We start from the raw sequence: 27,996 nt of genomic DNA, 5'->3' as shown, positions 1-27,996 counted from the left end.
ACATGGGTAAGAAAGGTTTTTTCCAAAAATTTTTTTTTGAGAGTAACTATGGATTTTTGAGATGTTTTTGGAAATAATTTAATTTTTCCAATTTTTATTTTATTTTAATGCAATTTTTACCTAAAAAATAAAATGCAAAAATCAAGCTACCGCCCCCCAAATGTCCTCTATCTTAAAAATTTTATGTCGTCCATCAGCTTTACTTGTTGAACTACCTTCATTTCTTCTGTAATATTAATAGCAGCTGCAATGTCAATGAATATTTTGATGGGCATTTAAAATAACTTTTCGTAATGACAAAGAGCACGTAATGCCTATAAAATACCCCAATCACCTAAAAACAATGATGTACCATTTTCAGTTACCACAGACCTACATGATACAAGTATCGTTATATGTAATATACCACCCATTTCCAACTCTGTCAACGATTTTTTAACCATGTGTAATCTGAAACCTATTACTTTTATAAATAATATGAAGAAAATAAAAAATTGTTAATCCTGCCTTGTATTTCATACAAAGGCTCAACAAACCTCAAAGCAAACAAACATGAACAAATGTGTATAATATTATTTATAAATAGGTGTCACGGTTAAAAGTTTTAATTGACATATATTTAGCCAGCCTTAGCATAGTGGTAAGCAAGGAAATGAAAGCAATCCGGCTTATCCTCGTAAGATGCATATCCATTCGCGCTCACTCTCTCTCTCCTTGTACATGTTTCTCCATTCAGAAAAAATGTAGTAAATACCAAAACAGATGTCTATCACAAGTCCTCTTTAATTGATTACTACTATCAATACCCTAATTACGATTGACTAAGTGGGACTATGTAGAACCTCTTATCTTCTGAATGAATAATTATAAGAGAGGCTAATTAATACATGACACTGATTTCTGAAGAGAATAAAATACGACACACAAGGGTAAGACTTCAATTGAAATACATCTACATATATTCCTTTCAAAATAATTATCATATAAATGTCAAATATTTCCCTTAATTTGACTGTAATTAATGAATTATGTAAATTAAAGCTTTGCTCTTTTAATGTCGGAGATTATGTTCATCCATTTGTTAAATCAATTAATTAAAACAATCCGCAAATTAAAAGTAGGATGTATAAAACTTATGTAAAAGTGTTATTTATGCTTGAAATGTGTTTTTATTAATTTTGTAACTTGTTCTGAACTCAATATATTTCCATTTTTGGGCTCAAAAATTATGATAAACGACACTCATTTTTAGACACTTATAACTTTTTCATAATACTTATTGATGAGGAATATCATAGCTTATATTATAAAAAATTATTCATTGTATAATTTAAAAAATATACATCTCCAAGGATTTTTGTTCCATTTTGTTGTGATCCCATTTTTATTGGGGGTCTACTAGCAAATATCATATTTCATTGAGATCGGAAAAAATATGATGATTAATGTTGACTATTTGCTAGTACACCCCCATAAAAAATGGGATCACTACAAGATATATTCAGGTAGCAAGTACAAAAAGCCAGGCCCTCTTCAATTTTAGTATTATTTTCATATATGCCAACTAAAGTAAGGAAAACTCTGCGAACTATATCTTTAAAAAAAATAATTATTTGATTGACAGGTTTTAATTATTGCTTTTCCCTTCCAACAAAAAAGTTTTTCTGAAGGTATAAAGAGTCAAAATAATAAACCCTTCATAAAATATTCATAAATTTATAAAAACATATTTTTACCCAAGTTTTGACCATATTTTTTTTTAAATAGGACTTTATCTTTATAATATTTTAAATGTCTCGCGGATCCTTTTATATCAACAGGTTCCGCGTCGTGTATTTTTATGCTTTATGTTAACGGTAAATTTTCAAAAGAATATGCCGTCTTCTTTGATGCGCAGTCCCTGATAAAATCTTATTAATAAAGTAAAGTCTATCTGGCTTTGCCTTGTATGAATATCTGAAATTAGTCACAGGATCCAATATAGATAGTGCTCTCTGATGTAAACATAAGCATATGAAATGAAATTAGATACAAACAGGGCCACAGCTACCTTATACGCAGAGTGTGTATTACCTCAAATTTCAGCAGGGACCAAAAGACTAAGGTTTCTTAGAACAATGGTTTTCAATGCAAGAGGAGTAATGGGAGGCATTGGCGGGGGTTGATCTTAATATTATGAATATATATATGTGTCATTCTTAATTTATTTTAACTAATATGACAATAATAGTCTCGTAGTACTTTAAAGAAAATAGCAGTTGGTATGATTGACTTATTTGGCTAACTACCAGATGATTTCGGGTCTCAGAAGGAAAGGTTGCTTTATACAATAATGGTAACAACGTATTTCATTTACATAAAAATATTTAGGTCTTGGTGTTTCACATTCATTTGGATACTCAAAATTTACTCTAATATTTATGTCTAAGGATCCGAACCCATCTGAATCCGTCCTATCTTTAATCGTGACAACACAATATTGAATATTCATTAAGATAATCTAGGGATCTATACTTTTAATAACAATATTACCAAAAAAAAAAAAAAAATTGTTATTGACCTCATTAAGAATTATGTTTGAAAATTGTTTTATTCATCAAACCTCCTTAATTACTCAAATTATGGAGCCTAAATGTAGTTCAAGGTAATAGCCATGTCATATACAATTTATGATCTGATTTCTGCGTCAATCTTATCATTTAGGTAGATCCATAATGAGAAGGGAAAAATATTCCTCGTAGGTTGGAACTTATAAAAATATATTGATTAACATTAGTGTTGGTTTCGAGCTCGGTTCGAGTAAAAACATCTGGCAATGTAATTTTTTTTTCATTGAATTGATAAAAGTCAATTGGACCTTCTCATTGAGGAAGTTAATTGTTATTTATCAAATAATATAGGTAATTTAAAAAAATATTTGTTAGCATAATATAAAACTATTTCAAAATGTTGTATCTATATCTTCTTAATGGGGATATCTAAACTTTTAAGTCTTTGGGCCAATACTGATTTCTCCATTAATTGTCAAGGGTGAAAATTTCCTACCTAAGATTCATTTGATGATCCCTTAGCTGGGAGGATGCCGGATTGAACATATTATGGCCTTATTTGGCCTACGGGTTGTAGTTTAGAGACCACTATATTCAACAGCATATTATGACATCAAAAAATGAGACAGAAAAATATTTTTTTTACTCGGTAGAGTGCAAAACTTCACCTATACTCATTTTTCCTAAATGAAATATCATTTCTTCTCTATCTTATAATCAAAAATTGAGTTTGTATCTATTGCATCCATACTTTAATACCGTGTGGACCATTGAAATCTAAACACTTACTAATTCAATAATTAAGAAAGGTTGAGTGATTAAAATTAACTCATATTCCGATATATTCAAGCATAAAAAATAAATACAAAGCAAAACATGAGCTTACTAGCCTGCGTACAGGTCAAAAAATGGCACTTGAACGTGATCATTGTATTTTCATTCACTCACTTCAAGCAATTGGGCGTCTCCAGGACTACCGTCTACACCATCAACAAGTCTGTAACGTTGGAGAGGAAGAAGGGCTCTGTCAAAAAGGCCAAACTGGACCTGGAGGAGTTAAAGAAAACAGCCCATGTCAATCCCCTCAAGTCCATGGGACCCATGTAAGAGATCTACGAGTTTCAAACCAGTCTGTCCATAGAGTTTTAAAGAAAGTGGGTGGAAAGAGCCTTGTGAGGATAGAGAGGCTACTTTTGACACCAGCAATGAAAGAAACCTATTTCCTTCGTTGCCAGATTCTTTTGAGCTCTTTTTTTTTTTTATTCTTAACCCCCCGCCTACCACAGCACTGATACCACTCCCTTTCACTAAACCTAACGGGTGTATGTCGAGTGGAAGGTTTGCAGTTTAAGAAATTGAACGGAGGCTATGTTTTTACCCCTGTTGTTTTGTTAGTCACCAGAATTACGGCAAAAGTTACAAATCGATTTTGATCAAACGTAGTACAGAGATTATATATACTTACCGTAAGAGAACATTAAATTTTGAGACGTCAAGGTTGAAGGTCAATGTGAAAATAACATAAAACATAAAATTATGCACAATCGACCATAACTTTCGAACAAATTGAGATATATAACTCATTTTCATTTTAGGTGGAGGCTGTACTCGCTACCAAGTGTTCGTTCTAGTATAGTATTGTGTCCCACAAAGAGACAATTTCAGCTCTGTATCTCCATTTGTTCAAAAGTAATGGTACATTATGCATTTTGACATTTTGTGTTACCTTGACCTCTTTTTCTTTTTTTTTTTTAATGATATATGAAGCATTTAATGGGATCCTACAGTAACCATATTGTATAATCTTTGTACCTAGTTAGATCAAAATCGGTCTGTAACTTTTGCCGTAACCCTGTTGGCCAAAAGACAAACAAACAGAGGCAAAAACAAAACTTAGGTAATAATTATACAATAAAAATGTAGAAACAACTGGAGATGAGATTAATATGTACTCGGATATTTCGAGATTTGTGAAGTTTTTCATATAGTATTTCGGGAAAGTTTGAGTGTTTATCCGACTTAGTAATGTTGAGTTTTTTTTAGTTCGAGTAATACTTGAACCCAACACTAATCATTATAATTCCGTACTGGGGGATTTTTAGGAATACATAGATTTTTTTATTACTAAATACTTTAAATATAAATGTATATCTTAATTACACACTGGATGATGTAGCTGATCTATATCTACGTAAAGTGTATTTTGTTGTTCCTTTATTGGAATTCAATGGATCTATATATGTACACATGTACAACTATTTTTCACATAGTTAATTTTTTCACATAATTTAAACATAATATTACTGTGGACACACTTGAAATGTCAAATTTTTCAAAAACATGTATAATTACCGTGCATACGGTGTAATATAAGAAACAATTCATAGCTCTCACGTTTTGAACTTGGCTTTGAGTGACATTTGTAGGTCAAAAATATTTTGTGACAACATCAAACAAATGACGTTGTACACAGAACCACTTTAATCTAATGATAGGCTCCGTGCCTGAGAAGAGTTGTAAGCCTTACCAGAGCAAATATGCATACAAAATCTCGAGAAATCCAGGAATAACGGTATCCCCGGACATCATCTTTGAGATCCCTTATATAATATAAAAAGTTACCATGTATTTTTTTCTCAGCTATTGATTCATTCATCTAATTTAATACATCACGTTGCAAGTTGTTACTATTATTATATCACGCAACCTTTCTACCCAAAAGAAACAGAAAAGATGCCCAAAATCTATTGGTAGATTGACAAATTATGCTCTTCAGGTCATATTAAGAAAGTAAAAAAAGGGGCTGCAAATCTTAAGCACTATTTAGCTTGCGAGTTTTGTGGTAGTTTTTATTGTTGGCAACTTGAACAATATTTTATCTTCTAAAACTTTTACTATTATTATTTGTTTATTCTTTTGGAGTGAACATCTAGGTATGGAGTAACTACGTGGGATTGTGTTTATGAAAAACATAGAATAATATTAATGATTTTTTGGAAAATCTAAATTATTAGAGCAAAGTTTGTCTGTTCCTCGACCCATTTTAACTTCGAGGAACTCCGGGTACTACTGCTTGTGAAATAATAAGTTAAACAATTACTTATGCTCCGTTTCCAAAAAGACAGGAATATAATTTTTTGTTGATCCGTCCTAATCATTTTATTATTTATATGAAGGAATTTTGGCTAGATTTTCTAATTTTGAATTATGCGTTCTTACAACTAATTCTTCTATTACAAATATCCTTTAAACTTGATCCTTCGAATACATAGTGGGCATCACATCTTTGTTCAATAATAGCTCAAGTCCTTCATGTCCTGATTATTAAGGTTCTTACGAAGTAAAGACTCTTTGGAATGATTGACTAATTTGGCGAATTACCATATGCTTCTTTAGCTTTTTACTTGCACTTTTTAGTGGAAAGATATAGAGATACAATAAATAAAAGTAAGTGTGTATAGACAACTTCTACATACTTAAATGGGTTGAGGGTGTTGTTGTTATTCGTATTTATCATATTAGACAAAAACAGCTGCTGGATGTATTAAAAGAGCAAGTTGTAATATTTCATAATTACAAAAAGGGAAGAGTTTCTTTTGATTAGAAGAGTTTTATAAATGATTTGTTAAATAAATTACATCGTTTTCTCTCTACTAGTATACATTTTTTTGCATTTTACCAGAAACAGCTGACGTGATACACATTACGCATTGTTTATAATAGTTGTAGGGGATTTCCTTTAAAATGAAAATTGTCTAAAATCATGATGAAATCTGGTGAGGACCAAATTAGGATGGGATTGTTTTAGCTTTATACCCAATAAACCACAATTTGAAGAAGTTTTGCTAGAAGAGCTGATCAGCTCCTTATTATGTTATGATTTTTGAGGATAGAATATGACGACTTTCTTCTCCAGAACTGAGAATCTTATATATTTCAACTAATAATAGAGGAGAGTTATTATAAAAATCTTTACACTACAATATTAACAATATCCATAAAGGAAGGCAGAAAACTATGGATTATCAACTTATTAGAGGGAGATGTTATCAAACAATGATTTGCCAAGGAATGAACATAAAAGAAAAGAAAAAACCTCACAATCTCAAAAAAGTTATTTAATGTTTATCCTCAATAATGTTTTGCTCAACTTTACCTGTCAGTATAGGTAATGTGATTTTATTTGTAAGTAAATATTTTTCAACAATTATTTGTGTAATTATGCAATAACAAACGAACCTGAATATTTCTTAAGTCTTTGTTTTAATTTTATATTACCAAATAAGACTCACATGACTTTTCCTCACTTTAAAAAACCCACATGGATTCGTTCATTTATAATAACATAAAACTTGCTAAAACACATAATAGATTACTACTCATAAATTAAGAGTCCCAAAGATTGCGAATAAAATGCAAAAGGAAATTGTGATTTATTGTAATGATTAATTATTAGTGTTGTGGTTCTCGAGATGGGACGTTGCATTTAAATCAATTTATAAATGTATTGGGGTTATCGTGGTCTCGACTCTTTACAGAACTTGTTTTAATTATTTTTACTCTCGGTCTTAATTATCTTGCTGGGCCGGTGTATTGACTTTTCTTTGGGATTTTTTTTTTGAATATTTTTGTAATTTTCTGAATGACATTTCATTTTTACCGACACTAATATGAGTATTAATGAAAATCTTAAAGAAGTGACATGTGTAAAGAAAAAACTAAGTTAAGCGATTAGAAAAGGAAAAACGGTTGATGAGTGTGCTCTTTTTTTTCATAATTAAATAATTCGTGGTGTTTTTCAATGAATTTTATAATCTGTATTTGATTTAAGAAACTAATATCGGCTCTAATCATAGCCGTCGGCAGAGGATATGCAAGAAGGGCTGAACCCCTTAACAAAAATCAAAGAATTATTGCTTTTTATTAGAAATGAAATATTTGAAAAAAAAAAAAAAATTTAATTTAACATTAGAAATTTAATTTAATTTTCCATTTTTTTTCTTTGAATATCTACGGGTTTTTGATTTTTTTCTGGAAAAAATTTAATATTTGAAACTTTTTTGCATAGATCTTTGAATTTTTGAAATTTTTTTCTAAAAATTTAATTTTTCGTAAATAGCTGTGAATTTATTTTAAAAAATTTAAATTTTGAAATTTTTTTGAATAGCTGTGGATTTTTGAAATATTTATACATTTAAAAACTTTTTTTCAAAGTTTTTTCCAAAAAAATTTTAATTTTTAGACTTTTTTTAATCCAAAAAGTAAACATCCCCCCTGCCATTATAGCCTTTCAAATAAAACATATCAATCCCTCATTATTTTTTTGTGACAATCAATTTTGTCTACTTAAAATGCGATTTACAGCACCTAAAAATGGTTAATAAGAAAAGTTCGTCCAAGAATACAAATTTAAGCTGCACTCAATTTTGAGAAAATCAGTATAGCATGCATTTGTCTTTGCATTACACATTTATATTTGCTCTAGATTCGGGTTACGCTAAAATCCTCACTGGTCTCAGATGTGGTGTTCTTGACCACTTCACTACAAACAGTTTAAATGCAAACAAATTTAATTTATTAAGAATAATATATTCGAGGTTTTGTTAATGTAGAGTATAAATATTTGCGTACTCTTTGATTGATGAAATAGTGACCATTTTTTGAATATATATCAAATTTCCCTAACTTTACTACTAATTATGCATATCGTTTTATGAATGTCAAATAAGTGGTTGAGTCACTACTAAGTTGCAGTTATCTATTGCACAATATGTCCTAAAAATCTTGTTGCTACGCTCTAATTTTGAGTTTGAGAAGCAAGGAGACAGAATTCTACATTCAAGTTGAACTAATAATTCACCATTATGAAAATCCAATACATCTCTCTGATAATAATTATTTTACGTATTTTATAAAATAAATCCTTTTGTTTATCATTTATTAAAGTTATTTAAACTAATATTCTTCATTTCCTCATATTTTAACAAGGCATTCATAGTTATTCTGACCCAGATATAAACTCTTCAGTTCATATCGATATCATAGCTTAATTAATAGATTTAACAATGGAGCTGTGTGTCAAAAGGTGTGAAATTGATTTATTAATTAGGTGATTTGAGACTTGGCTTATATTTTAGCACTTTGGGTTGAGAGTAAGGTTAATAAAAATACAAGGTTAACCATCATGTGATTGGGATTGCTAAAATTTTAAATTTGATGTACAGCACAAACTACTGGGCAAGAAAGACGGAGTTTGACGTAATAGATTATAACAACGGTACTCTAACAGTGGCAGTGTAATATATATAAATATACTCTTGGTTACAGTTATACTCTTGGACAACACTATTAAAAAGCGTTGTGAAGTCAAATATAAGTCAGAAACGCGTTATGGTATAACCTTGTATTTCTATTAACCTTGGACTGAGAGTATGAATGCTGATAAAAATTCGATGTATTTTTTAGCTCTCCCGTTGTTTTGGAGTTTTCTTTTCCTTAGCTGCTATTATTATTATTCAATTCCTGAGGAGTAAACTTCCTTTTGTACAACCTTCAAATATATTCAAACCTTGATTGAACATTCGTGTGTGCTCATAAAGGCTGAGAGTAACCCTAAAAATTTGTAGACAAGTTATAATTGTAAGTCCTTGTTAAACTCAATTTACAATTGAAGATCGTCATAACAGTAATGTTTGCCAATGTCCTCGTTTATTCCCTTTTTCTCCTTCTCCCCGTCACTGCTAATTGTAGCTGATTGAATTAAGCGTCATGACAGCTACGCTGCTCTCCTCCGATACATCCATCAAATTGTCAGGCTTTCCAAGTTGAATTTTGTTTTTTTAATGATTTTCATCACCAAGTATGTACTTGCAAGATTAGTAATTTGAATTACGAAATATCTCTATCCAATAAATATGAAAATAGTATTATTTTTTTATTTATTGATAACAATATTTTTTAAATAACTTATTGAAACCTGTTGAACAAAATTGGTACTCTACACAAAGATAATATCTTTTCTTTATTTAGTGATAGTAACCATAATTTTTTTGGTTATCTCTGGAAGAATCTTTGCTTAAGGTAACATTAGAAGTCCATATCGTTCGAAAATATATTTATATGTAAAGGTATGACCATAGTCAGGTAACCAGACCTATATCTAAAGTGGAGTCAGGGTCGTGACTAGAACTTTTCTTTGCAGATTGACTAGCTTAAAATGACTTTTTTATATAGTCATTCTTTAAATTTATGACTAAGCTTTATATGATAGCCCATAATTGATTTAAAATAAAAATATCAAACATTATTATTACACCCACCGGTCCCAGAATGTATTTACAAATGAGGTCATCAGGGACCTCCACCGTATTTTGACAGAATGTTGTTTTGATAACTGCCAATAGAGTAATTTAAACGAATAACCTTACTTTATAAAGGACAAATTCAAAAAAATAAATCAATCTTTGAAAAATTTGACATATAAAATAAATTAGCCAAGACGATTTTTTTATTGCTATTAATATAAACATTCCTCAAAAGTGGTGATGGACAATTAATCTCTTGGCACCTATGGTTCTGGGGCCGCTAATTACACCCTTCAATCATATAATGCTAGAAACCTGTAAGCAAAGCTCAAGCACCTTCGCTACAAATGGGGTAGAAGAACTGAGAATTACATATCATAAGGTCAAAAGGCTATTTGTCATATTTTCATTTAAAAAAAGAATTTATTAAATTTAATAACTCAAACATATACCTATATAAAAAATCAAGCCTGTAAAATTCATAAAACATAGTTTTAAATCATTGTATAATTACATTATATAACCTATTTCAGAACTCTTTTTTAGTTATAGATATACATTTGAATCTAACAAATGAGTGGGGTTTTTTCTTCATAAAACTATGACAAACGGCCTTATGAACTTATATTATGACATTGTAGCAATTTTCATTTACTCTACCCATTTTTAGCGGTTGCGCTTGAGCCTTCGCTTACAGGTTTCAAGTATTATATGCAGTGATGAAAATCCGGTTTATTTTTTAGTTGGCCAGTTTTTTTGTTTTTTTTTGAATTGGTAATCCATTTTAAAATATAATACATTAATCACAAAACTCCATTGACATTACTTCTCAATGTATGTAATAATAAAAAAGTCAACAATTAACGTGGTCACCCACACAATTTTTTTTTTTTTTTTTAAATTGCAATCTGAAAAATGAATTTTCTTTCCCTTAGCAGTTGCTATTATTTTTTAATTCCTGAATAGTGAACATCCTTTCCTGAATAGATTCAATTATATTCAAACCTTGTTTCAACATTCGAGTGGGCTCATAAAAGACGGAGCGTAATCCTGAGGGTTTGTTTCGGTGTTATAATTATAAGTCCTTGTTGAACTGAGAGTAGAATTGGTGATCGATATCGGAGTAAATCTAGAAAATGTCCTTGTTTATAACATTTTCTTCTACCTCCCTCGTCACAACTGATTGTAACTGATCCAATGAGACATCATGAGCATTATTTTTATCTCCTCCAAAACATTCTTCAAAGTGTCAGTTACGATGTTTTTTTGGGGGGTTTTTTCTTCCTTTTTTAACATGCCCATTCTGCGCTGGATTTTCATCACCGATTATATGTCTCAGTAGTCATCAATCTAAAATCTTATTATCTGCAAGATGGTGTGACAGTCTGTAGGTATCTCATGTGAGGTAGAAACAGAAAAAGTTATAAAAACTTATATAAATGAGTTAAAATTTGATCGATATTATCGCTCTTCTAAAATGATGAGTGCGCTCTTGCTCGCTATTTAAAACAATGAGCTCGATCCTCTTCAATATATTTGAGTGGTGCTCACAATTGCTTTGCTCATGCCCCATTGAATAATAGTTCCGTGGTTAATTATTGTCCATAATTTATCTGTTTTATGACCTTTTCTCTCTCTTTCTTTTCGGATGAAGAATTGCGTGATAGTTCGATTAAATAAAAGTAACTGCATGCGTTAGGTCGTGTAAGTGAGGACCATTGTCAACCCTTATAATTTAGAATAGGGTTTCCTGTAGGGGTAGTAATAATAGCTCCTTAACTCCTTATCAGATTTAAACTTACTAAAAAGAAGAAGTAGATCCTCACGGTTGGTCATTCGAAGCTTTTTCATTTGTTTGAAGAAAAAAAAGGGCTGGAAAGAACTCTGCCATGAAAAATTATAACCGTTAAAGGGCTAATGGCCAACGTCAACGAAAATTATTATTATTGCAGGCTTTAATGAATTATTTGAGTAGAATTGCACAGGAGGGGGAGGGGGATCATTGATAGGGATGTATGATTGTTGAGCATGTCAGTATTAATTGCTAACCTGCAAAATATAATTGATCTTATAGATTTTTTCTCTCCATTTTAAAAATGCAAACGTATTAGCAAACAAGGAGCACTAAGGTTTTAATAATGATCCTTTCAGCAGATATGTCGTCTATCAAAAGTTCCCAACTTATAATTTTACTATTATATTTATACTAACGAGGACTTTGGCAACTTCCACATCCTTACTCATCAACTCTTAATTCATGTAACGTTTGCTCATAAGTAAAAATTGCTTGTGAGCGTATTTATTACAACTCACTAGTTACCATATTTATATATGAATAAGAATGATGACATCTCAGGCGTGGTTTTTATACGAGTTAGGATAAGGGAAGTTGCGTATTAACTTCAAAAATCATATCCAATCGTCAGTCGTTAAGAAGCGATCAAGCTATTCGGGTATCTATCCTATCGAGTGTAGGGTGAGCTACTGAAGAGCTGTTCTTCTTTAATAGACTCAAATTCAATTCAAATTATTTTTACCGGCCTTCACTTACTCTACTTTGTGAGTGAAGGAAGTGAACTCCATAATTAGCTTTTGGTTTGTTTAGTTTATTTTATCAAGTTTTTTACTTGGCCCTTCCATTCGGGTATTTGGATCTAGAGAGTGAGACACCTATTTAATACCGACTCCGTAACAAAGTCATAAAAGTTAAACTGTTGTGTTTGGGATTCACAAGCTGATGCATCCTCCGTTGTACGATATAACTAATATTTTGCGTGTTCTCATTCGAGAGATACAATTCTCATCAATATAATTCGGCTCAAGAAGTTGTCTCTTTTCTTTGATATTTGAATTTCAGTTTAATAAGAGAGGAAGATGTCTTTATGGTTTCAATTAAAACTTTTTAATTAGAATTGAAAATTTAACATTTAACTACACTCATACCCAAAAATATACCTGGCAGTCTTAAAACTAATAAATCTACTATATCTTAGCTACATAAAGTCCTTTTTGTTTCTAACTAAAGAGGAATTTAGAAAAAAATATTATTGATATGAATTGTGATTGAATGAATCTTATTTACTGCTATGATAACAGTATTAATTGATTTGTTCAGTCTACTACTAAGATTTTTATGCTACCAGACGCTGCCTGTAGATAACACAAAGTACTGCAAGTATACTAAATATGGCTTTTCAAGAAACTGATTAAGTAACGATGACGATCTATCATGAATGTTAGCAAGTTGATGCTTTTCTCAAGGAAAAAATTATCGATAATATCCAATACCAACTCTCCTTTAGTATTTATCATAAGATTTCTTTCAAATTACAAATATCATTTCTTGTAAAAACTATTCATCTTTGACAAATACAAACATAAACGAGAAGGGTCTATTCATTTTCCAGTAAAATGGACTAATCTAACTGCCAGCTAAATTATATTGTAGTAAGATTGATGCACGATTCTTACTGACCAATCGTGAAAGCCTTACCAGATCTAGCAATCAGCAAAGATATGATGTAGGTAAAACGCAAACAGTTGTTAGATTGTTGTGAAGTGATCATACCCATATTTCCAATAGTATTGTGTTCCATGAACTTTTCTAAAAACTGCAGAAAAATGGGTTTCATAACTCTCAAGGACTTTTGGGTTTCATAGTTACAGAAAGAAAAAATTATTTATCAAAAAAATATCTTAATACAATACCATAATTAATGGACGTCATTTAAGTACTTGCTTAAAGGTGTAGGTTATATAATTCGGGTTTTAGTTGTTTTTTTTTAAACTTAAGTATAATTATTCACTTTGAGTAGTCTGTTTGTATTTGAGAATAATAGCATACTGAGTATAGGATAAAATATAAAGGCACCAATAATGAAATACAATAATACGATCTCTTATATCTATTACCATGAAGCATATCGACTTTCACAAGTAACTTGATTTGATCCCTACCTTTATTGACTTAAAACTTAGTCGATACTCATAAAATACCAAGTGGTTTTGTCCTATCCATGCTACAGATTTCATTATTCTTGGATAAAAAATTTTACCAATTTGTTTTGTTTAATGAATTAGCAAAGGTGAAACTTCTAAACTTTAATGACTAAGTATCAAACACCCTATCGATGAACACTCTTCTTTCCTCCATAGACAAGTCACAAGTGTTGTTTTTCATATTATATAATTACATAGACACAAAAATAAACCTTGGAAATGTGTTCTTTCGCATTGTATACTTGCGAGAAGTTACGCTATGAAATTTGTCATAAGTTGCACTTGTGATAAAGTATCACGTCGTATTTTAGCATAGTGTATTTTAATATAAAATATAATTCTTTGGAGGATCAATTAACGGAATTTATGGGAAGTTTACAACATCATACGTGAGTAAAACAACATTCGAGACAACAAACCCGTATTGTTGCCATGCATTGATATCCTTGTCAATCTCAAAAATATTTAATTATACTAATATGTACATTATTATCTAACAGGTTATATGTATATGCAAAATAACCTGATCTATACACATTTCCCGACTATCATCGGGAAAGCTATAAATTAACCAAGATATATTAGTTGCTAAAATTGTATTTTTTCCTAGTACTAACAAATTTTTATCAGGACCGAACTGTAGTATTTTTATTTTTTTAAACCGATCCAACACTAGTCAAAATGCATTTGCTTTTTAATTAATGATATGTGTTTAAATAGAAAATTAAAACACGATTTATTCATGAAATCTGAATTAGATTACTTCATTTCCTGAATTCAAAGAGATAGGACTTGCATAACTAATGAACAATTTGCCTCTTTCTTATACAAGGCAGGTCATAAATATAATACTATTATATACTATTAAATATCCGTTAATTATTATCAACATGATTCCTTCATTTTTTGCAACATGAGGATTTTTAATCCTGTGTCTGTGCAAACCCCCCGCCCACGGTTTTGTCATGTACATTGTACAGCCAGTTATTGTTGTCCTTAGTACTTGTAAGAATAGATTATTACACCTATAATATATATATATTCATATGTATAGCAGGTGGAAACTTGAAACATACACATTTGTATTATACTGATTTGAGAGGTACTGAATGAGGATATTAGAACTTTCTATAGCTGTATAGGTAGCCGTGAACCTCAAGCACCTGCTGCTTTTTGATTTTTTTAAATCTGAGAAAAAATGTCGTTGGAGCGAGATTAAAGGCTTAGGGCATCAAATCTTCTTCGTGTGGATCTCACTCTAAGGGAGGTGGCCAGGCTGACAGGAATGGCTCATAAGACCATCTACAATGTTAAGAAGAGGTTATACCACAACAAGACAATAGAGAGGAAAGATGGGGTCGGAAAAAAGTCCATCATTAATGTGGAGGCCCTCTAGGACGCCCACGATTTGGTTCCCGAGGGGTTACAGGCTCATAGCAGCCATGTAGATCGACGTTTTCAAAGCCAATCTGTTCCCTTGGGTCACACTGCAAAAATTACACAGACATTCTTAGGTTACAACATCGCTTTTTGGGACAATATAATGTGGCCACCATACGGTGAGGATGTCAATTTCCTCCACTTTTCTTTCTGGCTGCATATTGAGAAGAAGCCAGATTGAACACTTTTTGTAAGAGGTTTTTCACAATCTTCGAGGCTAATAGCGACGAAAAGAATAAATCAATGGATATTGGCTATGTATCAGGAAAATATTTATAATTTTTTTTTGTCAAATGTATAATTAAAGAATGGCAGTCTATTTTATTTTTTCTTTCCAAGTGTATAAGTTTCAAGTTTCTATCCGGTATACTCCACCATTAATGTGTACCCTTGAAGCATATATTCCCCCTGTTTGAATGAAATTTGATATATCGAATCATCAATCATTGGCAAACTCGAAAATGAAATTTTAGATCTATAACTAAAAAAAAAAACTATCCAGAAAGTTTTAAACTTGTTTAAATAAATTATTTGGCCAAAAACTGCATTGTAATTTATTTTATATCGTGGTATGGTACTTAACCCGAGATCCATACAGTTTCCATATAGTTATGAGAAAATCCCTAAGCCTGATGTGATACCATTCACTTTAATTGAATACCTGATGACTTTTCAAATGTCGTGCACGAAAACTTTGCTCAAATCAACTTTGCCAAACATACACATTGCCGAGAAAAAAATAATTAATATCATATTTGACTCAAATTTGAGAAATAATTTTTTTTTTTTTTAAACTTTTTTATTTCATAAAAAAGTGAAATTGATTATTTTTTCTCAAAAATGATGACATTTAAAATATTCTAGAGATTTTTTTTTATTGTGATAAGTATAAAAATTCCACCTTGGTGGGAGTGGGCAATGGCACCTTGGTGCCTATAGTTTCAGCGCTATTGCTGTGAACACTTATCAACAATTGTTCAATAATAATTCCCTAGTTGGAAGAATTACCCCTATTCCGATTCTTTAATATCTTAAATAAAGCTTAAAAAATACCATTATACTATCAGGTGTGTGTATATAGGATTATATTTAGAGGAGGGGGGATTGTTTTTGGAAAAAATTTTGAAAAAAAAAATCCAAAAATTAAATACTTTTAAAAAAATATCAAATATACTATTTGATATTTAAACTTTTTTCAAAAATCTACAATTATTCACAAAAAATTTAATTTGTTTAAAAATATGTCAAATACCAGTAATCAATAAGAATTGGAATTGCAAATTAAACATCATTTTCCCGATGCCGATCCCAATTCTTAAAAAACCACACGATTGTCCAATTCCGAATTAATTGTTTCATCACTACCAAATGATTTGGTGCCTTTTTCCTGCTTCTGTTTGTATGAAAGATTGCGTAATACAATGCAAATAACAATGTGCTGAACGTTGATTCATTGAATTAGCTCTTGTTAAGCATTAAATTATTTCCAGTAATTATTGAATAATATTTCCAAAGTTGAAAATAATTGGCTTAATACCCATTAATTTTGAACCTTTTTTCCTGCTTGGCTTTTAACAAAAAAAATCATCCAAGAATAACAATATTTAAATGTAATTTTAAGCTAGTTAGCTTGCAGAGAAAAATAATAGTACCAACTGGTTGTTTTTCAGTTTATTTTTGGAATAAAGGCTGCAAGATACAATTAAGTACCAGTGCTGCAATGTTTTTGTGAGTGGGGACCAAATTATTTAATAATGACATTTTCAAAGATGCTCACAATATTCGTTTGACAAATTTTGACAAAATTGTTGTGTTTTTTTTGTAATGCCAAATTTGAGAAAAAAACTTTATGAAAATTTTGAGAGTCATTTGAACAAATACATTTTTTTTTTTTTTTGATAAAATATAAAAATGAAAAATATGAATGCATTATTGATAATTTTGACATTGAAAATTATTTAGGCAAGACGGATTTCTTTATTGATATTATTACAAAAAATTCCTCACAAGTTGGGTAAGTCAATGGCCTCTTAGCTCCTCAGTGCCGTAGGCAATGCAATTAAGGTATTAGGACGTGATAATATTTATTGATATAAAATTAATTCTTGAAGGTGGGAGGTTTTTTATTTTGTCTGCAACTGTATGTTTTTCTGTTAAAATTCAGGATTGTGTAAAAAGTATCATTTGTATACAATAGTCAATATATTTATGAAAAAAGCATGCCTAATTCCTGTCCGTAAGAAATAGACGCCGTTTTTTTTTTTTTTCAGAAGTAGTTTGCAACTTTCTTAGATAAGAAACACACAACTTCACATTACTATAAAACCCCAAATATTAGTGTTATTCTCCCTTATAACTTGGAACAAAAGTAAGAATAATTCCTCATCATTTAACTATTTGAAAGTAATATTTTTTAACGTCAAATTATAATTATGTTGAATTAGATTACATATGATGTAATTGCTACTCATTGTATAAGAGATTAGGATATGTTCCGTTATTACTAAAAAGAAATTGACCCTGTAATCCTTTTTTGTTTGAATTAATGCCTTGAATTTGTTTTATACAAGTTGCGATTTTTTACAATTGATAACTATTAAGCAAATTTTACAAGTTGCCACCAAAAAATGAGATGAAGGATTTACAGTACAAAAATGCAATTTCATGTAGTATTATTTTGAGATTTTGAAACCGAAAAAATATCAAAATTAGAAGAATGTTTTGGAGGAGAGCCATAGTTATTAGCTGTGAATAGGGAGAAGGGGGGGAAAAGAAGTAAAGAAGGACATTAGGAAAGATTACTCCGATTTCTATAATTCATTCTACTCGGAACAAGTACTAGCTATTAAAAATTCAAATATTGAATACTTTGCTCTACTGCATAATTTGCCTTAATGTCCTTTTTTAAAGATTTTTTTTTTTAAATAATATTATACGGCAAAAAACTATCTTGTTTTTTTCAAGGGGGGGATAATCTTTATTTACATTACAAAGGATCAATGTATTAGTGGTATAATTTTGACTATTTTAATACAAATTACTAAAATATAAGTATTAATAGTGTATGGGAAGTCCCTATCTATTCGGTCCAGTCAGTTTTAGGACCGGTCCTATCAATCCTTGGACCTAACACAATACCCGCACATTTTAAAGTTCAAAGGTCCACATTTATATTATTCATAGATATGTAATAACAAAATATTTCTAATAAATCAAAAGAAAATGGTAGTATCAATAAAAAGTTGGTCGTTAGAAAGACCAATGTTGAAATTAAATGATGCATTTGAAGACGAAGAAATTGTAACATGTACAATTTGATTATACAAGTTACAACTTGTGCAGACCTGGCAAATTGTACACGATATATATATATATATATGTATAAATTACAATTATGTAACGAATTACAAGTAGATCAAGGTGCAAGCCCAAAATGAGATAAACAATTTAGAATTCAGGGGCGTCCGCAGCGGGTGAACTGGAGATGTACCTCCCCCCACTGATATCTAAATTTCCAAAAACATTCATTCTTAAAAATTTTTGAAATAAAAATTAACTTTATGTGAATAGCTATGGATTTTTGAGTTTTTCTTTGAAAAAATTTAATATTTATAAATTGATTTTGAATTTGTTTTTTTCCAAAAAAATCAATTTTTTGTGAACAACTGTGAATTTTTGAATTTTTTTTTAATAACTTTGAATTTTTAAAATAACTTTCCCAAAAAAATAAATTTTTGTGTATAGCTCTCGATTTTTGAAATATATTATTAAAAAAATTTAATTTTTGATTTTTTCTGCTAAAAGAATTAATTTTTGAATATTTTTGTAAATAGCTATGGATTATTGAAAGAAAAAATGAAATTTTGAGCTCATTTCAAGTCCATAATTGTAATATAGGGTCCTTGGTGCTATGGCTTTTTTTGAGCTCATTATAATCTACTTTTCGATTCCAGCTCATGTAATAATTTTGAAATCAAGGTCAGTTACAAGTCGTTGCTTACAAGTCCAAGTTCCATCCAAGGTTTTTAAGATTTGTATCGAGTCGGTTCGAGTTCTCAAATTTATTTTGAGTTCATTTCAAATCCATAATTATAATATAGGGTCCATTGTGTTAAGACTCAAGTTCAATTCGAATCAAGTAAGTATCGACTCCTTACGTCTGCCATGTAATTACTGCTGATGAAGGTGATCTAATTGAATAAATGTATAATTTTAGGTCTGTATAATTTAATAGCTGTAGTAAAAAGAAGTACTTATTTTTAATGGATTTTCTTTCTTTTTTTCCCCATCAATGTTTATCTTTTTTGTAATTCAAAAGATTTCTATTATGTTATCCACAATTATGACAATTGACCTTCTAAAGCATGGTGTATCTTTGACATCAAAATTTCTGAAACAGGTTAAGGGACCTCCCCACGGGGTGAGCGGGAGGAGGCGTAACCCCCCAAAAAAAAAAAAAAAAAAAAATAAAGGAATTTCTGCTTTTTACTAGAAAAATTTAATATTTGATTTTTTTAAATCCAAATATTGAAAATTTAGTTTAATTTTCGAATTGTTTTGCCAAAAAATTAATTTTCCGTGAATGTCTATGGATTTGTCAAAAAAAATTAATATTTGAAATTAATTTCCGAAATTTTTTGCAAAGAGCTATGGATTTTTGAAATAAATTTCCAAACAATTATTTTTTTTGAGAATATCTATGGATTTTGAAGAAAAAAATTCCAAGAAATTTAATTAGATGTAAATAACTGGATTTTTCAAATTTATCTCCAAAAAATTTTATATGTGAATTTTTTTTTTTTTTTTTCGGAATAGCTTTTAATTTTTTTTTTTTTTTTTTTTTCGAAAAGTGTAATATTTGAGAAAATAATTAAAAATATTCAATATTGAAAGCTTAATTTTTTTTTTTTTTCAAAATAATTCCAAAAACCAATCTCCTTTCAAAATATAATCCTGTGATCCCCCCTGAGAATCGACAAAACCGAATACTGCATGATTGTTTGTTACAAAAGCAAGACCATAAACACTTTTCACAGTTTCAGCCGTCTGGCTTGCATTTTCACCTTGTTCGAAGAAATTCTGTAAAATATTACGTATTTTCCCTATTCTGTAGTCCATTTTTTTTTTTCTAGAAAATTTTATCTTTTTAAGGTCATCTGGTGTACTTTTACAACATGAGATATACATTACTCAACCCATCTATTGTAAAATTAATGGATTTATTTTTAAAGCACCTAGTATGTCAAATAGTTAGTAATAATTTTTTAGACTATTTTCTCTTCACGCTGTTTAAAATAGCCCGGATTTTTCTAATCGATTACTTTGATCTCTTTATGCAGTAGTACTCAAATAATATTTATAACGATATTTTTCAAAAAAGTCGAATTTATTCATAATAAAATATTTTAATTGATAAATTACTATGTACATATATTGATTACATATTAAAAGGTTTTTTATAGTATTAAACTATAACGCAATAGAATATATAAACAAATATTGTAAATATTCAGACAGATTGTATTTTAAACACTGTATACATAGTCTTTAAAAAAATACTTAGCAATTAAAAATAATTTCAATGGTAATTAATTCATGATTTATTTCATGAAAAGAAGTCAAAAAATTGTTTAGTTCTTTGCATAGTGTGACATATCTGTGTATATTATATTTTACATAATATAAATTTTGTTAATTTTTTTGTCCATGTATGATAGATAGTATACAGGGTGTCCACGATAAATTGGAACTACTTTAAACTTCATCCAGATCCATAATGTGGATATTCGGGGTTAAATCATACTAATATAAAAGGTTGCGTGAACAATACACTATAACTTCCACCACAATTGTTTTGACAACAAACAATAGTCATCATGGAACAAGCAAGGAGAGACCCCATCCTCGAATTGGCTCGCGCGGGGCACAAGCCCTCTGCTATCTACAAGCTTCTTAACTACCCCAAGACCACAGTGTACCGGGTCTTTAATGCCTGGGAGGTTGAGGGGAAGGTCTGCCGCAAGGCCCACAACATGAGAAGTGACCGAATCCGCACTCCTCGCTTCCTTGAAGGCCTCCGGAAGTCCATCAAGGCTTCGCCGGGGACTTCCTTGTCCAGATTAGCCAAGAACCGTGGAGTGAGCAAGCAGCTGGTCTCCAAGGCTGTGAATGAAGATCTCGGGTACAGGTCATACCGAATGGCCAAACAACACATCCTCGCGGCATCCATGAAGGCCACCAGGCTCACCAAAGTGTAAGCGTCTCTTCAATGACCTGAAGAGCCATGGAGGAAGAATCATCTTCTTCTCCGACGAGAAGAACTGGACTGTCGACAGAAGCTACAACGTCCAGAATGACAGGTGGCTTGCCATGGAGAAAGAAGAGGTCCCTGTGGTCTTCACCACAAAGTTACCGGGCTCCATTACGAGGGAGTGGAATGCTGTCGATTTCGCGGAAGTCATCAGGGCATGCAAATCCTTTAGGGACAGGATGGAGAAGATGGTGGCTGCTGAGGGAGGACATGTTGAATAAATTTATTGTTTAATATCATGTCTAACTTTTTCATATTAAACAAATACACTCAAAATTCCATTTTTATCAAGCAGGTTGAATTTTAAGATAGTTCCAATTTATCGTGGACACCCTGTATACGAGTCGAGCAAACTCAAAAATATACATTATCCGCAAGTTGCTATGAGAGTCTGAAGCTTGTTGTTATAAAAAAAATGACCATGTTGAGAAGAATTTTCATAGCACCTTCTATTTGAGTTGTAATACTTTGCCGCAAGACGGCGCCAATCTAGGTCGCTTTCCTTAAAAACGAATTCTATTTGGAAACTACGCTCTTGCCTAATGTTGTGTTACTCCTTAGTTAGGACTGAAGGCTCCAATCTAGTTCAGTCTCGCTCCGGAACTACATGATTAAAATTATTACCCCAGAATAAACCTGATCATCCTTCTGATGAAAGGACTTTAGTTAAGGCAAATAATTAGATGACAATCCCTTCTTCAAATTTACAATAACGCCAAACATTCAATTCTGCCTCTTTCATAATAGTTCTCAGAAAGACTTTCTTATTATTTTTACGAAGGAAAAGGCCGGATTTGATAGAAAGAGGGGTACACTGCACAAGTTTACCGCACGTCATACTTTCGCTTTCTCTCTCGAAATTGACTGCGGATATTTGAAAATCAAATCAAACCTTTTAACAATAAGAAAATAACATCGCTAAATGAAGCGACGCGACATAAAAAATATATATTATTGGAGTAGTAGAGGGGCATATTCGGACAATGGGGTCTTTGGAGGATCATGAATGTAAATGGAATGTCTCATTAGGCGAAGGAGGTTGTGATTTTTTGGGGGGAGGGGGCGAGACTTAAAGTCGATCCGTGGACAGAGGAATGAGGCCAAAATATAAGAAAAAGTCGTAGTGTCTGACAATATTGAAGTGTGATCTCCTCCAGCCTCATCCCACGGATCGTTTTTTTTTTTTTATATACAAAACTAGCCAAGGGTTACCTGGCGTTCCTCGGGCCAAGGAGGGAGCGAGAAATCACATTGTCAAAATAATTAATTATTCAGAAAGAAAATACTTCTATATATTGCACATGAGTATAATATAAATATGACTGTTTCGTTAGTGTCGAGAAGGATCAAGAAAAATATAATTATCCCACTATGATAATAAGGATGGAGCGAGAAATTGACTATCCTATATAAATTTACAACATATACTAATGATGATAATATGAATGTTTCTCTGTTGTCTAGAAAGATCCTAATAATTCTAATCAGAATTATCTTACTATGATAATAACAATGGAGCGATAAACTGGCTATACCACGGTTAATAGAAATGCAAGGTTAGACCATCATGTAATCGGGCTTGCTAGAAATTTCAATCTGATGTATTGTACTGACTGATGGGCAACATAGGCATGTTTTGACAAAACACACAACCACTCATAGTCTATGACGTCACTATCACCAGAATTTTCAATTTAATGTATCACACCGACTACTGGGGGAAAACACAGATTTTGACAAAACACGCAACCACTCATTTACTATGACGTCAATATTAAAATCGTATATGGTATAACCTTGTATTTCTATTAACGTTGGACTATACTTTATACTAATCACACTGTATGAATCCGGTTAAGTAAAATAAACTACAAAATATCATCATAACAACTACCCCAATATTCTTACTATTGGGTCTTGAAACCTTAGTACTGTTATTATGAATTTAAAAAGAAAGTGTTAACATCAAATAACATATATGGAATACATACATGACCCCCCACTAAAGAATGGTACCCCCGTCTTAGCATGACCAGATTCAAAAGAGGTACCCAATCAAAATTTCAGCCTCCTAAGTCCATGGGTGGGGGAACCTATGCGGTACTCACACACAGATAGACACAAACTATATTTTACATATATACAGATTATAATTTTTATATAGTGATAAAGATAAAAAATTCTCATGGAGGGTTACTGCCCCTTCTTGTCCCAGCCTTGATTAAGATGCCGAGTAAACTATAATTTTCGAAAAATTTAAATATATCCTCTAAGTATAAATATTTTTCTTCAAAAAAGGTCATTTGAGAAAAAAAAGGTCCTTGCATTTAATTTTCTAAAAAAGGAAGAATATTTTTAAAATGAAAGAATTTAAAGGTACTAAACATTTATCGTTGCTCCAGATCTTGCTTATATTAAAACCGGCCCTGCCGTTAACCATTTGCAGAGGTTGATATGATAAATATAAAATTGGAAGATACCCCTCTTTTTACAATTGCTACCTGAAAATAAATATTTATTTAACTTGTCCATAGTCGAATTTCATCATTATTCTTTTATTCTGAAAGAGAAAACAATAAGTAGTGATGAAAATTGTGTGCATAATGAGCAGTGATGAAAATCGGGTGTATTTTTTAGCTGGCCTGTTTTTTTGAATTGGTAATCTGAAGAATGAATCTTCTTTTCCTTAGCAGTTGCCATTATTATTTAATTCTTGAGTACTGAACATCGTTTCCTAAATAGATTCAATCATAATCAAATCCTGATTGAACATTCGTGTGTGCTCATAAAAGACGGAGCGTAACCCTGAGGGTTTGTTGCAGTGTTGTAATTGTAAGTCCTTGTTGGACTGAGATTAGAATTGGGGATAGACATCGTAGTAAATCTAGCAAATTTCCTTGTTTATAACATTTTCTATTTCTATTTTCCGTTGTATAGAGGATTTTCATCCCTAATAAAAAAACGAAATCAGGTTTGAACAGGGATGAGGCGGAGAAGTAAATAAATAAGGACAATGGAAAGAATTACTCCGATGTCGATCCCCAATTCTACTATGAGTCTAAGAAGGACTCATAATTATAACTCCGAAACCTCAGGGTTCTTTTATGAGCAAAACCGAATTTTCAATCAGGTTTTGAATATAATTGAATATATTTAGGAAAGGATGTTCACTGATCAGGAATTAAACAATAATGACAATTGCAAAAGAAAAGAAAATTAATTCTTCATATTACAAATTAAAAAAAAAAAAAAAAGAATTGTGAGGGTGACCACGTTAATTGTTGGTCATTTTTTTAACTAAAAAAATTGAGAAGTAATGTCAAGGGAGTTTTGTGATTAATTTTTTTCATTCTAAAATATAAGAATATTCGACAAGGGAATTACTGAGTAATTCCACTCATCATGTCAAAATACAAACGTATAAAATGTACACAGCTTAGATATTAATTGTGAACCATCAAATTCTGTGTTTTCCAAGCTAAATATTTAATTGTTTATATTTATTTTGACTCCTCTTCTCTAGAGAGGAAAATAAACTAGTTCAATGGACGTGGTGGATTCTCATGGCAAAAGCTCGGAGGAAGAATATGTGGTTCGAATCCATAGGAACGCTCTCAATTATGGAGATCTCCAAGAAAAATATGGATACATTGGACAAATGCCAATGAAAGACCATATAAAAAAGCTCCTGAATGTTGAATGCAATTCTAGTTGTATATTAAGGGAATTGGAGATCCGACTACCCTTTACAAAGTGGATTCGACACTATGACTGGAAAAAAGACTTTATTTGTGACTTAGTTGCGGGATTTACTGTTTGTATCATGCAAATACCTCAAGGAATGGCATATGCAATTTTAGCTGGGGTCCAGCCCATTGTTGGTATTTACACAGCATTTTTCCCTGCACTCATTTATATGCTCTTTGGAACTTCTCCCCATGCGTCCTTGGGTACTCATTGCCTTTTTATAAATGCTTTTAATCATATATAATATTTTTAGGTACTTTTGCTGTTATTAGTATAATTATTTCATCAGCAGTTGTTAACATTTCGACAACTGAGGATTGCTCAAACTTAGAAGAAGGAAATTACTGTCCAATCCAAGTTGCTACTGCTGTTACTTTTACTACAGGATGCTTCCAAGTAATTTTGATCCCTTATTTATATATAAATTATATGTTTATATGTCTTTTTCGTTTAGTTTATTTTTGGAGTATTTCAAATAGGAAAATTAACCAATTTTCTATCGAAGCCATTTGTTAGTGGATTTACTACAGGATCTGCAATTCATGTATTCACATCTCAAGTTAAATACCTTTTTGGACTTAGTATTAAAAGATCCTCTGGCTACTTTACAGTTATTAAAACCTACATAGAAATTTTCAAGAACATAGCAGATTCAAATTTTGCAGTAATTGGAATATCTATAGTTTCCATCTTTATTTTAGCTTTTTATGATAATTTGATCAAAGAAAGACTGAAAAAATTTTGTCGATTCCCATTTCCTATTCAATTGATGTTGGTAATTCTATGCACAAGCTTATCATATGCATTTAATTTTGAAGAAATAGCAAATGTTGAGATTGTGGGGGATATCCCTGTTGGCCTTCCAGAGCCTCAAGTCCCCTTATTTGAATTAATTCCCAAAGTGTTGCCGGTTGCAGTGAGCTGCACAGTTGTGAGCTACGCCATTCACATGTCTTTGTCCAAGATGTTTGCTCAAAAGCATGGTTATAAAGTAATTTCAAAACTCCTGATAAAGGGTGATAAATTATTAATATTATATATTATTCCAGGTAGATGGAACTCAAGAATTGTTTGCTTTTGGAATTTCTAACATATTTGGCTCCTTTTTTTCATCCTTACCGATGAGTACATCTCTTAGTAGAAGTCTAGTACAGGACAACTCTGGATGTAAAAGTTTGTTCACCACTGGAGTGTCAGGATTTATATTATTGTGGGTGTTTTTATATTTGGCTCCTTTATTCGAATGCCTGCCAACAGCTGCACTTGCTTCTATTATAGTTGTGTCACTCAAAGGCATGTTTTTACAAACGCAAGATTTGGTAACATTCGGGAAAATGTCAACCTTTGATGGATTTATTTGGATATTAACTTTTTGATTACAGCCTTTATTGATGTTGGCATTGGCCTCATGACCGGTGTTGCTTTTAGTTTAGTGTACCTTTTGTATCAAGCCTCCGTACCTCAAATTTCGGTTATAGAGCCTGCTAAAGGAACTACTGATATTTTTATTAGTCCTAATGAGTATCAAGTTCATTCTCAGAGTCAAACTCAGCACCATTTTGTCAAAATCGCAGGTAATTTAAATTTTTCCAATGCTGAGTCGACTCAAGATAGCATTATGGAACTAGTATCAACGACTCAAAAAGAGGATATAATACCCGTAAGTACAATTTATCTAATATAAATAATAGTATGTAGTTAGCGGTCTTAATATTATTTATTTAGGTAAAGAAAACAGTCATTCTAGATATATCTGGAGTTAACTCTATGGATCCTTCAGCTTGTAAGGGTATTGCTAAATTATATAAAATGCTGGAAATTATATTTTGGAAGACTTCATTTGTGGGTGTAAACAGTAAGATCTAAATGAACTCTCAATATAGTTTATTTTTTCTATACAAAACAAAATTCTATTTAGATCGGGTTTGGAATCAAATGGTGCAGTGCAATCTCCTCTTTGACATTCCATGTGAGAGGTTTTATCCTTCGATGCAAGATGCAATATCTTTTTCTGAAAAAATTGAGTGCAAGCTTTGATGAATTTTACTAACGGATGGTAATTTTACATCATTACTAATTTAGACATAGGGTCTATCGAAATAGTATTTCTTATTAACTTATTCGAGTCTTGATAGAGGTGTTTAACTTTATATATATATATAATCCTATTTTTGTATCATATTGTAGTGTGTACAGATTATTATTGATTGATTATAATGTTTAATTAATTATAAATGTAAACTTGCTAAAACGAATGTTCTTACTTTTACTTAATTTTTATATAGAATATTAATATCTGTCGTTGGTCTTGATTTTGTTTGTTCTTCATTTCCAAACAATAAGAATCGTAAATGTATCCAGTTAAGTCCTTATAATAGCTCCATTTGAGGAAAATTATATTTTCTAATATATATATAAGAAAAATGATGATATAGTAACATTTGATTATAAATTGCCCATAAAGTGGGATGAGCCGGTAAATTGGGACCATTTTTAATGGGCTATAACTCCTGAAATTTTAATTTTACAAATTGTTTTTTTTTTGTACAAAAGTTTTATATCCGTCAACGGAGAAAAGGATTAATCGAAGTGTCTGCCTTTGGTTGGAATTACCTTGTCGAGGTGGGTCGTCCGGAAGGAGGAGCAA

The 27,996-nt window shown here is 31.1% G+C and overlaps 1 protein-coding gene across 1 annotated transcript; it reads left to right on the top strand.

The window, feature by feature from the left end:
- Positions 1-793: 793 nt before the first annotated feature.
- LOC121116564 (prestin) lies at positions 794-27,661 on the top strand. The gene is given in 8 exon segments (XM_040710828.2): positions 794-929; positions 25,126-25,552; positions 25,603-25,745; positions 25,804-26,340; positions 26,399-26,720; positions 26,723-27,009; positions 27,075-27,204; positions 27,268-27,661. Coding segments are annotated over 7 exon segments (1,944 nt in total). The 5' UTR covers positions 794-929; positions 25,126-25,146; the 3' UTR covers positions 27,387-27,661.
- The last annotated feature ends 335 nt before the right edge of the window (positions 27,662-27,996 follow it).

Source organism: Lepeophtheirus salmonis, chromosome 4 (genome assembly GCF_016086655.4).
Source record: "Lepeophtheirus salmonis chromosome 4, UVic_Lsal_1.4, whole genome shotgun sequence".
Lineage (NCBI taxonomy): Eukaryota > Metazoa > Arthropoda > Copepoda > Siphonostomatoida > Caligidae > Lepeophtheirus > Lepeophtheirus salmonis.
The sequence above is the reverse complement of the archived record's forward strand: the minus strand, read 5'-3'. Positions and strand labels throughout refer to the sequence as shown.